The 17,360-nt window shown below is 38.0% G+C and overlaps 1 protein-coding gene across 2 annotated transcripts in view; it reads right to left on the bottom strand.

Annotated features, from left to right (window-relative positions):
* The window catches only part of LOC149203395 (coiled-coil domain-containing protein SCD2-like), a 405,302-nt gene that overhangs the window by 295,146 nt on the left and 92,796 nt on the right, over positions 1-17,360 (bottom strand). For both annotated transcript variants that reach the window (XR_016253953.1, XM_089403421.1), the window contains exons 3-5: positions 4,152-4,230; positions 3,831-3,872; positions 3,575-3,637 (exon numbers count right to left, since the gene is read on the bottom strand). Coding sequence is in view for 1 of the 2 variants with exons in the window: in XM_089403421.1 (XP_089259547.1) it covers positions 3,575-3,637; positions 3,831-3,872; positions 4,152-4,230 (184 nt within the window). In the remaining variant the exon portion in view is untranslated. The remainder of the gene's footprint in view (positions 1-3,574; positions 3,638-3,830; positions 3,873-4,151; positions 4,231-17,360) is intronic.

Below are 17,360 nucleotides of genomic sequence, written 5' to 3' on the forward strand. Positions count from 1 at the left end.
AGACTCCCTCTAATCCTACACTTCCTCCCCTGGTTCACTATGATTTCCCTCCTGGAAAGTGCTGCAATTGAACTCGTGTCCTTTCAAGGGCAACCCCGAGTTGTCGTTGAACACTGGGCCTAGCCACTCTAGACCACCGCGACTCAACTCTACAAGTGTCCTCATCCTCCTGGGTCAAACACCTTAATATATCACGATCAACTTGCCATTCACACAAAGCTATCTCATCCATTCCAAGGCACTCCTTGCCAAGGTATCTAAGTTGTCTCAACTTACTTTGACAAGTCAACGGAAGTCCATCAACGATATCGAAAATCCACCACTCATCATATTCTTGTGCATTGAGTTCTCCACCAAAACTCCCATCCTACCTTGTCACCAAACCAATAAAGGCCACATCTCCATGTTCTTAGATCAAAATCTACTCCATGTCTAGCCAATTCACTTGGCAACATTGTTGATTCCTGCAACAGTCTCATAGCTCCCTCCTAGAGTTCACACTTGTGCACACTCTGATCTTGTTGCCCTTTAAAGTAGCTCTGGTACCATGTTGAAATTTCCACGCACCCCAGGTTTGGTCTATGCCTTAGCTAGGAACATAAACACACTAAGAATGCCCAACTTTAAACAACTTTGCACAACGGAATATAACAGCAATGAGATCAGTAACAGTACATAGTATTTATGGCCCAAAACATGTTCCCTACAAGTCCAATAAGAAAACTATAGGGTTCTCGTACCAGGGATCATGGCCATTTACAAAGCCCAATACAAAGCTAAAATACAAAGTCATTCCTTTGACCAATAACCTAAGACTAAGGAAAATTCCTTCGAGTCCTCATCTGCCCGACATACAAATCAACATACCTAGCAGTGGCTTTCTTCCTTGTTGTAGACAGGCTTCCTTCTCTATGCATAGCAACCCTCTGCCAACCTTCCAGTAGCCCTCAGCTAGTCCCTTCAACAGTTATAGGCCTTCCATTTAGCCTTCAGGCTGCTCCTTTAGCCTTCTATCATTATTGGCCTGCTCCTTTAGACCAAACCCTTCAGCCAATCTTAGTTTCCCACCTTCCATCCCTTGACCTACTCTAATCTCACCATCAAATGCTCCCAATGCCTTGTTGGTTGCTCCAATAGCCCTAAAATATTCTTGAATAGCCTCCTTAGCAGCCCTAAACCTGCGGCCAACTCTAACGAAGGTTGCGGTTGACTTCCAAACAGTTAACGAACCCTCTACTAGGGCATTGCTCTTCCTCTTGGTTGATACCCTCGTCCTGCAGTTTAATTCCAAGTTGCGGCCTCCTCCTAAGTGCACCCATGGCCACCTAAAATCCATAGATCAAACTTCGGCCAGGCTTACAAAACCTTGACTGCCCTTTTGTTCTACTGTCCAACCCTACGGTTTACCTTCAACAAGTCTACAACCTCGTTATTTGAGCCCTGTGGCTATCTAAACAGATTGTGGCCTTTTCAAATCACAGTCTGACCCTTCCACAAAGTTCGAACCTCCTCTTGATGACCTAAGTAGGTCTCGACCTACTCTCCTTGTGCAGCAAATCACCTACACCTTCCAGCGAGACTAGTTTCCTTGCACGAGCTCCTCTCCTTTACAACCCGTATCTTACCTACAACTAATAAGCCTCCAAACAAACCTCCTACGCCCTTGGATATATCACACGGCCTCCTTTAGCTTGTTGCCTATGGCTCCTTTTGTAGTCTAGGCTAAATCCTTTTAGCCCTTACCACACACAAGTGAAGTCCTTCTCACTTGATTGTCAGTAGCCTCTCCATTGGCTTATATTTATATTTGTCCATTAGTCACCTAGGTAACCCCTTGGTCCATTAAGGTGTTGCCTAATCAACCTCTTAACATTAAATTAGAATACTAAATTCATATTCTAGGGTTCCAAGCCCACTCCTTTTGGTCAAAACCCCAAACTATGGGTACTTGCCCACAAGCTTTCTTCTTGTGGGTTTTCTCCACTCAGAGATACCAAATTTCAACAAGGGTTAGTGCTAGGGATTTAGTTCAATGTAAAGTTATAAAAACAAGGCTAGGGAGAGGGAGTAGACACACCATACAACGGCACTAGCCTCAGAAGGAGGAAGAGTGTGAAATTCCAGAGTGTTAGGTTCGAGGAAATGCAAGATGGAGCCATATGTTTGATTCTTCCCTGTTCAGAAATATTCATTTCTGTGATAAAATAAGTTCAAACCGATTTATTTAATTAACAGAAACATAGGAAAGCAGTCATCTAGGGCATTTGGAAAATCGGATATTATACACAATGCACATTGACTAGTCACCATGGTTGAATGGTCATGTCCCTTAGGTTATGTCTGTTAATATTTTTGAATTATTATTTAATGTTTTAAATATATTTTATGTTCATTACAGCCATATACTACTTATCTGAGGAGTCTTTAATAATAAAATGAGTTCTGATCCAAGATATGTGGCTGCAGCATAGAAAAAAATCACAGGAAATCATACAAAATGAAACAACATATATATGTTTGACAAGTCTGAAGTTGAATTCCAAGAAGCCAAAAAGAATGTGGCTATATAAGCAGCAATTTATGGTAAGGAGTAAGGGCCAACGGTACCACCAAAGTTAACAATAGAGCTATTGGAAATTGGAATCAACAAACATGGGTAGCTAGGTAATCTGATCTTCAGGCAAATGTTTTGGCCTAACTAACCCCATAATCAAGAATGTGGAGAACATGGCAGCCATAGTTAGGCATGAGGGTCTAATTTTACAAAATTAATGGCAGCTACAAACTGCCATAGCCTATAAGCCTACAGCTGTATATAATTAGATTTCCTCACAACAATAACCCGCAATTTTAAAACAGAGGTGATTCATTATAAAAATATCCACTGAGCCTCCATTCATAATCATCTTCATTTGTCTTGCACTTCTCATGGAGATATTTAGTCATGCAAAATTAAGGGAAATGTGCCAGCTGTAAGTAAGCTTTCCATCTAATTGTTTCCTGTCATGCATCTATGTAAACATAGCATAGTATATATTAGCTAAAAGTTTAGATGGTACACCTTTACAGTCTCAATGGAATTGTGTATCAGATTAGGAAATATGGTAACGTATGACACTCCTCTACAAGCTTAATTTGTCTAGATTTCAACCTAATGTAGAAAACTTGAACTGCGCAGTGTATAACCAAGAGATTTGTGATATGAAGCATGTGTATAAGCACACTGCAAAGGCTAACAGCAGAGGAAGTCATATTACCATTTAAGAATAATCATTGATAAAGGCAATTGTCACCATGACCTTACCAAGGAATCCTGACATAAGCCCACACCAATAAAAGGATATGCTATAAAGGAATTACGCTGCAACTATAAGAACAGATACACAGACATGCAACCATTGCAGGTGTTAAACACTTACAGCTTTACTCGTCTCTCAAACTTCCTCTAGGAAAATACCTCCTCTTGTCTTGAATGAACAGTTACATCACAGTTTGTATACTTCATATCAAATTATGTTCCTTGATCAACAAATTCTAAATGTCTTCTGTTATTCTTAATTCTTTCGGATATTACCTGTTTTTCAAGCTCCCTTGCTCTGGCTTCTGTCTCCTCCCATTTTTCTTCCGCAAGCCGGAGCTGAAATTCACATTTTAGTCAGAAAAACCGCTCAGGCACACACTTTATTTAAACAATTTTTCAAAGCCAAAATATAGCAAATATTAAATTTAATCGGATGATTCTACTATCCAAGGTGAAATGCAAATCAGCTAAACTACCCAGCTTTACTTGTATAAAATTGCAAAACATCATTAGACAGTTCAAGGTACACCTTATCAAGAAGATTTTCATTCTCCTCTTGAAGCATATCAATCTGAAAAGCAACAAAAGTTTGTCAGTGAAATTATGTGACTTTGGGCCAGTTCCTACTCAGTGAACATGTCAAAGAGCATTTTCTTGATGTAGTGTAGGGTCTAGGCAATACCTTGATAAATTAGTCAAAAAACTAAACAACCTTTAAGTGCAAGATCAAAAAATTAAAATAATAACTTATTGGCCAGTCCCCAAATCATATGAAGGATTTGTTTTCCTTTTTTACATCGGATAAAAGAAGCATGGAGGAACATTAAAATCAAGGCAAAGAGAAGCACACCTCATCACGGAGACCTGAAGCCTCTCGTTGATTACCAGTTCCATCTCGGATATTCAAACGCCCAAGGTCAGCAGGAAATCTGCAAGAGATATACAGAGATGCTAAGGATTAAGGCAGCAGTTATGGCAGCCCCTTATGCATAGAAAAAATGAAAGACTAGGCAGCACTGTTCAAACCAGCACTTAGCCACGAAACACAGGCAGATGATCAATGCCACAGGAGCCATTAGCTTGACAGCCAAGTTTTCCAGATTATAATGAACCAAATCAGTTCAACAAATGAATATCCAAAAAAAAAAGTAAAAATCCATATAGGATAAAAAAATAATTTGTAATTGAATAATGTCAGCAATGTTTTACAAGACCATTTGCGATGGTATAAATATCATTAACTGGTCACAAGGCTGAATGGTTGTGTCCCTTTGGTTATTTGATTATCATAATCATCATCATCATTATATATATATTACATTGCCCCAACTTCCAAGGATGCTTTGTCGTCAAGCATATTCTGGAGAAGTCTGTCTTTATTCTTGATGCTCTATCCTTGATGGTGTCATCATTGAAGAGATTAAACGGTACAATCCATAGTCTGGAGAAGACTACGTCTTTATTCTTGAGGCTTTTACTCTATTCTCTATCCTTGATGGTGTCGTTATCGAAGAGACTAAATGGTACAATATTCAATGTGTTGAACTGAACTGTCAAATTGTGAAAGGGTGTGAAAGGGTCAGTCCATCCTAATATGATTTTCCGTCACACTGCACAGTGCAATATTTTATTACGACTTCAACTGTGATGCTTAGTATTACGTTCTAGAATTAAGAAATGGGCACTATTTTTCATCTATACAATGAAATCTGAGAGTTGGCTGACAACAGGGTTTTATAGTGGAACTTCCTATTGATATACTAGGATTGTCGGTGATGCCAAATGGACCTTCAACTGTAACTGGATCTAAGTGTCGCTTTATAAATTGATGGTCTATTGTCTACAGATAAATCTTAACTGTCATCTCTTGGCAGATACATCCGAAAATATTTGTCAATTTAGTTAATCCAAGTTATGCCTTGTCTACTTTATAAGTCATCGAACTTTGTTATTTTTTATGCCAGGCCTGCCATTCCCTAATTATAATAGGTTTTATTTGTCACTTGAGATTCAGTGGGCATACAAAGTTCCAAGGTACCACTAAAAATAATGGTATTGACACTTTCATTTAGTCAGTTTCAAACCCTTAGTAATATTCCTTGATTTAAACTTGGATTGCTATTTGATACTTCAATACTTAATATGGACACATGTTTAAATTATACTCTTATTTTATTTGCAATCACACCCTTCAATAACTTTATATGGCACCACTCATGCCAATATTCATGATTCCTTGATTCAACAGGCTAAAACCTCATACGACTTTTAACATGCTAAATCATAATTATGAAGGCATCACAATCAGCTAGTGTTTCTAATTTCTTCCTCGAAGCAGCAACAGTTATACTCCTACAGTGGCAAAATACTGATTGATAGAAGATAGAGTGGAAGCTGGGACACCGGCAATTGGGTAAAAGAATGGCTGTGAATAAATGAAGAACCCAAAGTTGTGAAGGTAAGGAACAAACCAATCCATCTCTGCCCTTGTGAACAAATGATGTATCATGCTGGTAGATGGAACCTCCTGTTTTAGCAGTGATTTCTTCTTCTTCTTTTAGCAACGATTTCTTTTTTCGTAGATGACAGTTCTACTTCTTAATAAAAGTCTAATTTCTACTTAAACATGTCACAACTACTAGAACAGCTGATAATTTTCACATTCTTTTTCTTTCCTATACAGATCTTATTTGAATCCAATGATACCTCTGCATGTACAAACAAATCTGCCAGTGGAAATGAGTATCGTAACAAACTTCTTATGGCAGTGGAGCAATTTACATAGAACATTTTTTACTTTCTCTTGCTTGTGCTTAATATTTTTCTCTTGATTAAATCTGAGGAAAAAATTGGCCACAAGGCAGAGGCAATAATTGGAACGGTCAAAGATTGTAGTCGAACAGGCTCTGAAATGTTTGTAGGCAAAAATCCAGGACAAAACAGGTTGTGATACCAACGAAAGGAACCAAAATAAACGTAATGAATCAAACTTATTCCAACTGCACATCCAAAATAAATAAGATAAAGTAAAGATATCCATCTAGGATATAAAATATATTATTTGTATTTAAATAATACAAGTAATGCTTTACAAGACCACTTGTTATTGTAAAAATATCATTGAATGGTCATGAGGGTGAGGGGTTGTGTCCCTTGGGTTATTTAATTATCATTATTGTTATTATTAATTATAATGTAATGTTGGGGGTAACTGGGGCAGGAGGGTACGGTCATCATTGAAACCCATGAACAAGAATTTGGCTTGTTTACATGGGGCCTAGGCACTGCTACAAACATTGAAGAAGCAGCCTTGACAATATGGAAAGGTCTCCCTCTTCTCATCTCTACAACCCTTGCGAAAAGTACCTGATAGGGGGCTCTATGATCAGTATCAAAGCAAAGGACACAATGCAAACTCCCCACCCACTTTCTCATGCATTCTCCAAAGAACCAAATTACTATCCCAGAAATTCCATAGTCTCTTACTACCACGTACTCTGCAATTAAAACTCAGCAATGAATGCAATGGCCAACGAAGGAGCCACACTAGAAGAGGGTCATCTTGTCATCAATTCCCACAATTCGTCTCAACATCATATTCACCTCATCCATCACCTCCTTCTTAGGGTAGAGAGTGGGAGGGATCTCATTTCAATCTTGTTGGCGAGGGAGGTTCACCCTCGCCCCATATAGGTCACATCATGATTAATAGAGAGGTGGGAAAGCTTCACTACTCTTTCTTCAGTCAATTCCCAACCCCCACCCCCCACTTCCCTGGGGCCCTGCTCTCTTGTGGCATGCAATGGCTTGAAAGTGAGTTCACATTGTCTTCTTTTTCCCTTTGCAAGTATCCCTCCTTCCTAGTCTCTCTCAATCCTACGTGGTTTATTCAATTCTCCAAGCTCTAACACTCTCGTTTCTATCATATTCCATGCTGTTTTGTTGGGTATGTGATCCACCCAATCATGGCTCCTACCCACTGTCACTACTCTCTGGTAAAGGAAATCAAATCCCTTCACATTCGCATCAAGAAATGTGAAGAAAAATCTAAGACCACCCAAAAGATCACTTCACACAATGGCTTCTTGGTTATTGGTTGCAAGGCCAAGTTCAATGCTTTATAAGATGGTGAAGAGGGTCACATCTCACTGGCCAAAGGAACTCTACCACGACACCTCTAGCAACTTCAAGCCTAGGAGGCAAGTACTTGCCTTGACCTCTCTCACTTTCAAAATTTGGTTCATGAGAATCTAGCTGTTGTACAAGAGACACTTCAAGATATCAAGGCCCTGTAACAATAACACCAATTGGCCTCTTCTCTACCAATCTACCCACCACAACATGCACCTAATGTTTTAGCTTTACCCCTAGCTTTGATCACTCCAACTACACCAAAATTGGTAGCTAGCATCTACCCAAATGCCTAGTTACTCTATTGCTGTTATCGTGAGAATGTTAACAATCTGCTCATTAGTCCTAATGTGTTGGAGCCTTCTTGCTCCCCGATGTACCATATCCCACATAAAGTGTTACTTGATATCAATGTGCTTCGAGCGGTTGTGGAACACCGGACTCTCTTAAAGGTGAATCCCACTTTAGATGTCACAATAGATCAAATAGCTCACTGAAGAGCCTCCTCAACCAAATAGCTTTAGAACAGGCCATACTAGCTGCAATGTATTCAGCCTCGGAAGTGCTTAGAGCAACTGATTTATGCTTCCTGCTCATTCAAGAAATCGAAGTGAATCCCAATGAGAAGCAACATCTTGATGTGCTCTTTCTATCCACCACACTGCCAGCCCAGTCAGCATTAGAATATCCATGTAGCCGCAAATTCTCGGCAGTGTATCTCAGCCCATAGTTGATTGTGCCACAAAGATATCTCATGAGGTTCTTAGCAACAATTTAATTGACTCAAAGTATTCACAGCGAAGCATATGTCTAGACAGGAGTTTACCAAGAGCATCAAGGCCCCCACAAGTTCTCTATATTCAGTAGGGTTTGCCAATTCAGGCCCAGCATCACTTCCACATAGCTTCTTGAAATTGAGTTCCATCGGAGTAGACACAAACTTGCAATCCACCATCCCACATCTTTCGAGCAGCTTCATAATGTATTTTCATTGAGAAAGAGAAATCTCACCTGGCTTTTGCCAGACCTCTAGGCCTAGGAAGTAGTGCATCAGACCTAGGTCCTTCATTTCGAATTTGCAAGTGTTGTTGATTAGATTGTACAGGCACTACGACAACGACTCAGGTCGGGGGTTGTCACTCTGATCTCCGACCTCTCTATTCTAGTTGTCTCCCAACAGCGGGCTATGTGGGGTGGTCCCTATGGATATGTGAAGACGAAGGACAAGTTGGCAACCAACAAGTCCGGAAGACACGATCGAGTGGCCTAGCTACTTGTTTAATTTAAGAAAGATTTAAGGATTAGATTAAATTCAAATGTGAGGTCAGTGCCTAATGGAGTCAACTTCTTGCTTATTATCAATTAGCGGCCAAGTAACCAGATGCACAATCATTGCATAGATGCTTCACTAAGCTATATGCTATGCAAATCCTAATACCTACGTGTGATGCAAAGAATCTTGGTTACTTTTGGTTATATATCTATTCTAAGTAAGCCTTTCCTCTTAACTGTTTTGGAACCAATTTTTAGAGTAGGTTGTGGGATGGAAGCCAACGGGAAGCAAGCAAAGGTTTAATACGATACCTCCCCCTGTGTTCCAACCACCTGGTGCCTCCAGCACTACAGAGATTGTGGCTCTGACAACTACAAGGTCATGGAAAGGTGTTGAATCCCTCAAGCTAAATTGAGAAAGGGTGGCCATAGAGATCTATCAACTAAGGTTATGCTTGGAGGTGAATTGTTACTGCAACTAGACTTAGAATGCTTATGCAAGGAGGATGAGTGATTCTTGGGGTAAAATTGTTTAATGCTTAAGTACTTAAGTTATGATTAATCTTCAATGACAAGAGTACTTATCAATAAATGGAAAGACAATCTTATTACCAAGAATGTGCCAATTACCAAGTGTCAATATTAAATAACCCAAGGATAAACTTATCTTCACAAGATGCCTAACCAATGATAGCAAGTTTAGAACACTAATCCAATGATGACAATTACTTAGAAAATCTTTAAACAAAGCAAATGCCAATGATGATCTTATGCCATTGTGTATTTTTTTCTCGATTTATTGAAATAGAAGGAACTACTCTTGCCTTAGCAAAAAAAAATGATGATCTTATGCCAATATTAAGAGATGCTCACTTAGAATCAAAAACTCTCAAGATGCCAAAGCTTAAGATAGACAATACAATGTGGTTAACAATCATCCAAAGATTCCTTTAGCAATATTCCTTAAACAATTAGATGTTCAACACAATAATGACAATTAGATATCAAGACACTTAAGAAGGAGAGAGTTAACTCAATGCCAATGAAATTTCAATGCCCAAAGTGTTAAATCAGTGCCAACGAAATTTCAATGCCCAAAGTGACATAAACCATTCAACAAGATTAGAAAATTCGATCTATGATTTGTGAGTGCTTAAAGCAAAATTAATGATTCTTAGAGGTTATAAATGAACTTACAAGTAAACAAACAAATGTTAGTTTTCAAATAACCAATGTTAAGACAAGCCTCTTCACAATACCACTTAGAATCACTAGTGAGATGAGCACTTCTTAACCTTTAGGACAGCAGCAAGTAAATCACATTATATCCAAGAAATGACAAGCATGTAAGAACCAAATATGATCAATGAGACACTAAATGACTTGCCAAGTGAATATATGAGATGACCAACCTTCTTGTGAAGTGTTATTCAGTATTATATCATATCTAATAGCACTTATTACAACAGTATGCAAACTGTGAGCTATTAGTGCACTAACTTGTGCCCAAAAATGCCAAACAATTTCTAGATGCCAAAACAAGTTTGCCAATATGAAATTATGAGTTAGCAAGCCCTTTTATGATGTAACTTCAGACTATATCAGATCTGATCAGACTTTTATGCCCAAGAAACAATGCCCAACTTACCAAATGAATAGTAAATTTTTACCATGATATTCTTAGTACATTGAGGCAATTTAAATGTGATTTTTAGAGCACTTAAACATGAGTTTTATCACTGTTATGAATGTATTTCAGAGAGCTGTAATAAACAGTGAGGAAAATGGAGGGTTTAGAGATCAAACCCTAGGCCCAAGGTCTTGAAGATTGCTTGCCCAAGTTGCCAAAATTTTTCCAATGGATTTGGCACCTGAAAACACGAAACTTGAACCAAATTCTCTTGCAAAACCTACCAATATTCAGTCCAGAAATTCAAGTGACCAATCAGGGATGGATGAGAAGCAAACTAGAGCCAATAAAGGCTAACGGTAGGCCCAATAGGGCTAGTGTTATAGAGAGAAAGGCCTTGGAGACCTAGCGGCTAAGGGCAAAGGCCAAAGAGGCAGCAGAGGGATCAAAGAAGAGGTCGAGAGGGGGAGCAAAGGGTCACAGAAGAGGAAGAGGGGAGCCCACGGCAAGCCCTTAGGGCTGCCGTCTAGGCTGAGGATGGAAGGTTGAAGCCTCTAGGGCTTACGGCCAAGCCCTAAAGGGCCTTAAAAACCCATGGCAACGGCTATAGAGGAGGTCGAGGCCCTCAAGGGATTACAGCCAGGCTTTAAGAGGCTGAGAAGGATGATGCACGGGGGGAAAGGCTGACGCTGGAAGATAAGGAGGGTTGACGCTGAGGCTGGAGAACGTTGGGCCTCAAGGCCTTTAAAAATTTCAAAACCCTCGCTAGAAAATCAATTTGCTTCAGATCTTCAATCTTCTTGCAAATTCTTCAGTAGCTGGCCCTGCAAAATTTTGTATAGGCTAGATCTTACCCTCAAGGGCCTAGATCCAGCTCTAATAGAGCTATTTTCTTTTGATATCACCTACACAAATGAATTTACAATAGCCCAAAAACCCATTATATACAAAAATTCTAAAATATCAAAACCCCCGCTATAAAACAAGGGTTAGAAAATAAAATAATTATACAAATTATGTTTACAAAGTATACAAGTGTACAATGCTTAAAGAAATTTTGAGAAATAAATTTTTGTAAGTCTAGTCAACCTATGCCCACAGTTTGTGAACTTGAAGCCCAATGGCTGGGGAACCTGCAAACACTATATAATTTCTCAAGAATAAACTGTTAGAACAACAATGAATCAAATCACCTAAGATAAGCCCAAAACTTATCAATAGAATGTTCCTATCATCTACAATGAAATAACGATTTAATAAAAAAAATTAAGCACAATATAGGAATGCTCGTACACGGCACATACGACAAATCAGTAGATCAGAGACACCATGAACTGCACCCCAAAGTCTTTTATTATGATTATTCAAAACGTTCATAGCGGGACAGTAGCTTTACATCATCTTTACAGAGTTACATTAGCCATAATTCAAATGGCTTGAGACACAAATGACCTCTAATTTATAGATAAATCCTCCAAGTGGAAAATAACAGCTAGTTGGTTTGATCCCCATCAAAATAATCTCAATCATTGATAAATCTTTCTTGATCTTTTAATCTCTGTCGTTGAAATAATTATTTTTGAGGAATTTTAGAATTTCTTATTAAACCCATTTTTTATTAGGTCAAAAATAATTATTTTGAGCTAGTTTCCTCAAAAATTTGACTTTGACTTGACCACCAAAGGTCCATTTTTCTTGAAATTTCCAATATTCCCTTGGTGGGGGACCTCCAAAAATTAATTTCTTCAAGACCCACGAATTTTTCCACTTGGAGAATTTAATTTCCCTAGCATTTTAATTTTTAACCCTAATTAATTAATTTTCTAGCTTAGGATTAATTTTATTTTTTCCCGGAAAATTAATTAATCGACACTTGAGCGGATTAATTATTTTTCCACCCTCAAATATTTTAGCCATGGTGTCTAAGTATAAGGAACCATGCACTAAAATATTTTTTACATAAGATTTTACATAATTCAACCCTCAAAGAGGGAATACTCGTTCGTTATAGACCTTTAAAATACATGCCCAATTCTACAACACAATATGATCTAGTAGGCCAAATGACTTGTAATAAAACAATTTAGCCACTTAGCTTAAATTATTCCCAAATCACTTTGACTGAAGACGCTTCTGATCATCCGTGTTTAGAAGCACAAATGAATCAATGAGATGAAAAACCTCATAGGATAAAAGTCGTCACCAAAATAATAGATTTACCTAGGTTGTTACATACATACACAGTCTTACTAGCATAATTTACATTATAAATTTTGCATAATGGTTTTACAATGACTTAAAATGTTGATGGTTGATGATCTTGATCCTTTGAAAAATTTGGTACATCTGCTTCCTTGGAACTTTGATAAAATGTGTGCAGCATCTAGCTCCATATGAAGACACGTTGCTTCCATGAAGTAATGTGAGCATTTGGCTCCATATGAAGACATGTTGCTTCCATGAAGTAACGTGAGAATCCCAAAATCTTGCATCCAAGGAACAGAAGTCCATCAAATAGATATCCATTCAAACTCGAAATCATCATACATATATAGAAAATTCGTTAGAGTAGGAAAAATCTACTCTAACAAACTATAAGATATAAAGAACATAAAATTTATGTGTTAAATAAAACTGGCTAACGACATAAATGAAAAGGAGTAGGGTTAGAGATATTATATGAAGGATGCCCTATGGCATCAGATCTCATCCCTGTAGTACAGTTTGAGCATCTGCCCATTTGCTGGCAACTCTACAGGATCGCCTTCCAAAGTATTCAGATAGAAAGAATTTGCTCCAGCAATTCTTCTGATGATATACAGCCCAAGCCATAGACTGTCGAACTTTCCATGATTGTCAAGCTTCTCATTTATGCGATCCCACAATAATACCATATCACCAATCTGTAGATATTTGTCCCGTTATGACTTGTCAAATCCTTATTTTGTTTTGGCCTGGTTCTGACATATGTTATAAAACGTATTCCTATGAGCCTCATTGAATTCCATTATCTGATCAATTCTTCTCTGTATTGCATCCTTGTCTTCTGTAAAATATTGAAGGAGTTGATAAGCTATAAGATTGAGATGAATAGGCAAGCTTACTTCCAAACCATAAACAAGCTCAAAAGGACTTTTCCCGGTAGCTCTTTTCTTCGTAATCATGTCTGCCCACAATGCATATTTGATCTTATTGTCGCAAGACCGCTTATTATCCCCCACAATCTTTTTAATGATGGTGATCAAATTTTTGTTACTTGATTCAGCAAGAACATTTCCTTGGGGATAATAATTTGATGAATGAGATAGAATAATGCCATATTTGAAGCAGAAAGAAGAAAACTTGGAAGAGTTGAAAGCTTTGGCATTGTCAGTCATAATTTTGGTTGGAACAACAAATCGAGTGATAATGTGATTCTCAAGAAAGTCCATGACAACCTTCTCAGTGGCATGCTTTTTTGGAATGGCCTCAACCCACTTCGTAAAGTAATCTTTTGCAGTCAAAATCCATGAATAACCATTAATAGAATTTTGACTAACTTTACTAATGAAATACAACCCCCATTGTTGAAAAGGGGCTTCTGCTACAACTGGTTGAAGAGGCAAGGCCAGTAATTTCAACAACTTCATTTTGGCAAATCATCTCTAAAGGTTTCTCATTACTTTTTTTCAACATCTGAGCCAATCCTTGGCCTTTGACAAGCTTGGTCAGTCTAATCTCAAGATCATATTCCTGAATTTTGGTTACCCATCTGGCACGAGTTCCCAAGCAATCAATTTGAGTCAATATATCTTTGATAGTTGAGTGCGGAACAAAGGCAATAACTTTTGAATAACCTATGTATGTTCTAAAATGCTTGAGGGACTTGACTAATGCATAACCCTGTTTTTCCATAATGTTGTAATTTAATTTTGAATTCTACAAGGACTTGCTCATGAAAGCAATTGGATGCTCATAGCCATCTTTGTTCTTCTGCAAAAGGAAACCTGCTATAGTGTCTTCGGAAGCAAATGAAAAAGTCATAAAATCCCTTGAATAATTCGGACTAACCAAGACAAGAGTTTTATCTATAGCATCTTTGATATCTTGAAATCCCTTTTTACCCTTGTCTTTCCAAACAAACTTTGCATCTTTCTTTAGAAGACATTGTATAGGCTTGGCAATTTCAACATAGTTTGGAATGAATCTTCTAAGGAAATTTGTTTTTCCCAAGAAAGCTTGCAAGCACTTAAGATTGTGCGGTAATGGAATTTGTTGAATAGTTACAACCCTTTCTGGGTCAATCTTGATACCATCCTTGCAAATGATGTGACCCAACAATTTCCCTTCGGTCACCCCAAAAACAGACTTGGCGAGGTTTAATGATATGCCAAGTTCTCGACATTTGTCAAAAACCTGCATGAGATGATTGATATGAGCTTTTCCATCCTTGGAGAAAACAGTGAGGTCATCCTGGTCTATGTTGCATGGGTTTGCGAACCTGGGGTTGGGGTTCTCGAACCTATCTTGGGTTCTCATCCCCAAGTACTGGATTCGGGTACGGGTGCTTCTAAGGAGAACCCACAAGAACCAGGTTTAGCTTTGAAGAACTAAGTTAGACATTAAAAAAATTGGGTTCGCTTGTCTTGAAGGGTACGTCGAACCTCAATGATGGGCACATGGAACCCCAAAATCGCATTCTTTGGGGTTTGAGTGGAACAACTTTGGATTAAAAATTTAAATAAAATAATTGTTGACAGTTAAAACTTAAAACCTAAGTCGACTTTGCCTTTCATTTTCTTCACCCTTCGATGGCGACATTTCGTTTCAGAGGACGAGCATTCGACGGCGGCATTTGGTTTCAGAGGACGAGCATTCGACGGCGGCATTTGGTTTCAAAGGGCGAGCATTCGCTGGTGTGCAGGAGAGCTGAGACACAATCCGTGACTCAATCCACATATCCGCAAGACCACAATCCACAGAGACATGTCACACAATCCACAGGTAGTCGACTTGACCATTAACTTTGGACACTTTTTACTATTAATTGTTCATACTACTAGTGCATTTATCCATCAGTATGTCAAGTTTTGACATTTAATCTTCGGCCTATCCAAAATCCATCAAGCTCCATAATTGATCGACTGAATAGAGAATTGATATAACACTCCCTTCAGAGATAATTCATGATACATACAGTTGTTAACACAATTTGAATTTTGAGCTCAAACTAAATCAAATTTCTAGAATATGATGGCAGACACCAGAGAAAATTAAGCCCAAAAAAATTTAGAGGTCGATACCTATTTTTTCAGTGCCTAGAATTGGATTCATAACCCTCAAAAAACATGTTGTTGCTTAAGCTATGTGACTCTAAAGCCCTCCAGAAAATGTGTATTCATCTTGTACCAGAAACTTGTGGACATGAAAATGATTTTTGTACAAGCTTTATCTCACAAGGGCTGGCAAAGTCTATAACATGCCAAAAAGGGAGATAGTTCGTTATTAGATAACTTGTCATGAGCTTTCACCGTTGGCATTGTTCCATAACAAAATCATGTCTACAACTCTTATTATTACAAGAAATCTGAATTTTAAGTTAAAGAAAATGAAATACTCTTAATATTTGGATGAGGTCGGTTGCAATTTTTTTTGATGTGAATTTTAGAACACGGGATGGTGAGTACAGTTTCAGGAACAGCGAGAAGTTGTCCACAAATTTCTAGGGAAAAAAGGAACAAAAAGATTATTTTTAAAATTTGAAAATACTGAAACAAATACAGTTACACAAAGATCCAATTGCCAATTTCCAAAAAGAAAATGATAATGACCATGGTCCTTATTATCTGCAAAATGATAAATCATAAATCACTTGAGCCATGCGAGCTTATGAACAAACAATGATAATGACCATCATTTTCCTATTACAGTTTTTTTTTTGTTTTTGAGTTTTATCTTGGAGATCTTCACTCGTAGCTTCTTGTTGTCCATTAGCTGTCTAACCTCTATTAACATAAATTTTACTTTAAACTTTGTTAAACAGATTCAGATTGTCTTCCAAAATTTGCAAAATAAAAAATGTCTTCATCAAATCCACAATATCCACTTTGGAAATATGTAGATAGGCAAAAACCTCCTAAGGGTGCTACAGGGACAGCAACAATAAAATGCAATTTTTGTAAGCTTGAATGGAAATGGAACTATACCAAAGTAAAAGCTCATTTTATGCAAATACCAAGGAAGGGTGTTGATGCTTACACTGGAGACCCAGATGATCGCACTAGACTCCCTTGTGCACAAAGAGAACAACAAAGGGCTGATGGCAAAGCAGGAATGCAATCTCCAAGCCATGTCGCAATGTTGATGAACGATGACTTCAGTGAGGAAGAATTACCATCTGATGATGAGTTCAAGTTGGTGATAAGCATGTGTCTGTGTCATCTAGAGCATCAAAAAGCACTACTAGTCAGGCATGCAAGAAGCCTAAACTTGGTGGTCTTTATGACATGTTTGATGTGAAAGTGTTAGGCCCCTATACTACTAGTGTAACCCCTTATTGTTATTACTACAACCCCCTTATTATATTGTTGTACCCATGTAGTCCCACTATTGTTATTATTGTGCCCCATAGAAGCCCACTATTGTTATTATTGTGCCCTTACATTATTATTGTTATGTCGTCTCTGATTATATTATGACCCCTTAGACTCCTATATATAGAAGGGAGGTTTTGTCATTTGTATCATCCAAAAATTGTTCATTTGTGTAATGTAAAGAAGGTTGCCCCCTCGAAGAGGTTGAATTCTAAGGCGTTCATCTATCTTTTCTATCTTTTTGTGAGCTGGTTTCATAACATTTGGTATCAAAGCTTTGGATTCTAGGGTTTCGCTACTCCAAACAAGTCATCGTGGAATTTTCGCTATAACGTTTTTTCAGTGACGTTTCAAAAGCTAACAAAAAAACCCATTTGAGAAGAAATTGTGCTGAACCTTGCGTCCGAATTTCAAATCTTGTCTCACTTTATTTTCGGAGATACGATCTGAGGAA

Source organism: Pinus tabuliformis, chromosome 2_1 (assembly GCF_031772625.1).
Source record: "Pinus tabuliformis cultivar Carrire ecotype Pingquan chromosome 2_1, CPIR1, whole genome shotgun sequence".
NCBI lineage: Eukaryota > Viridiplantae > Streptophyta > Pinopsida > Pinales > Pinaceae > Pinus > Pinus tabuliformis.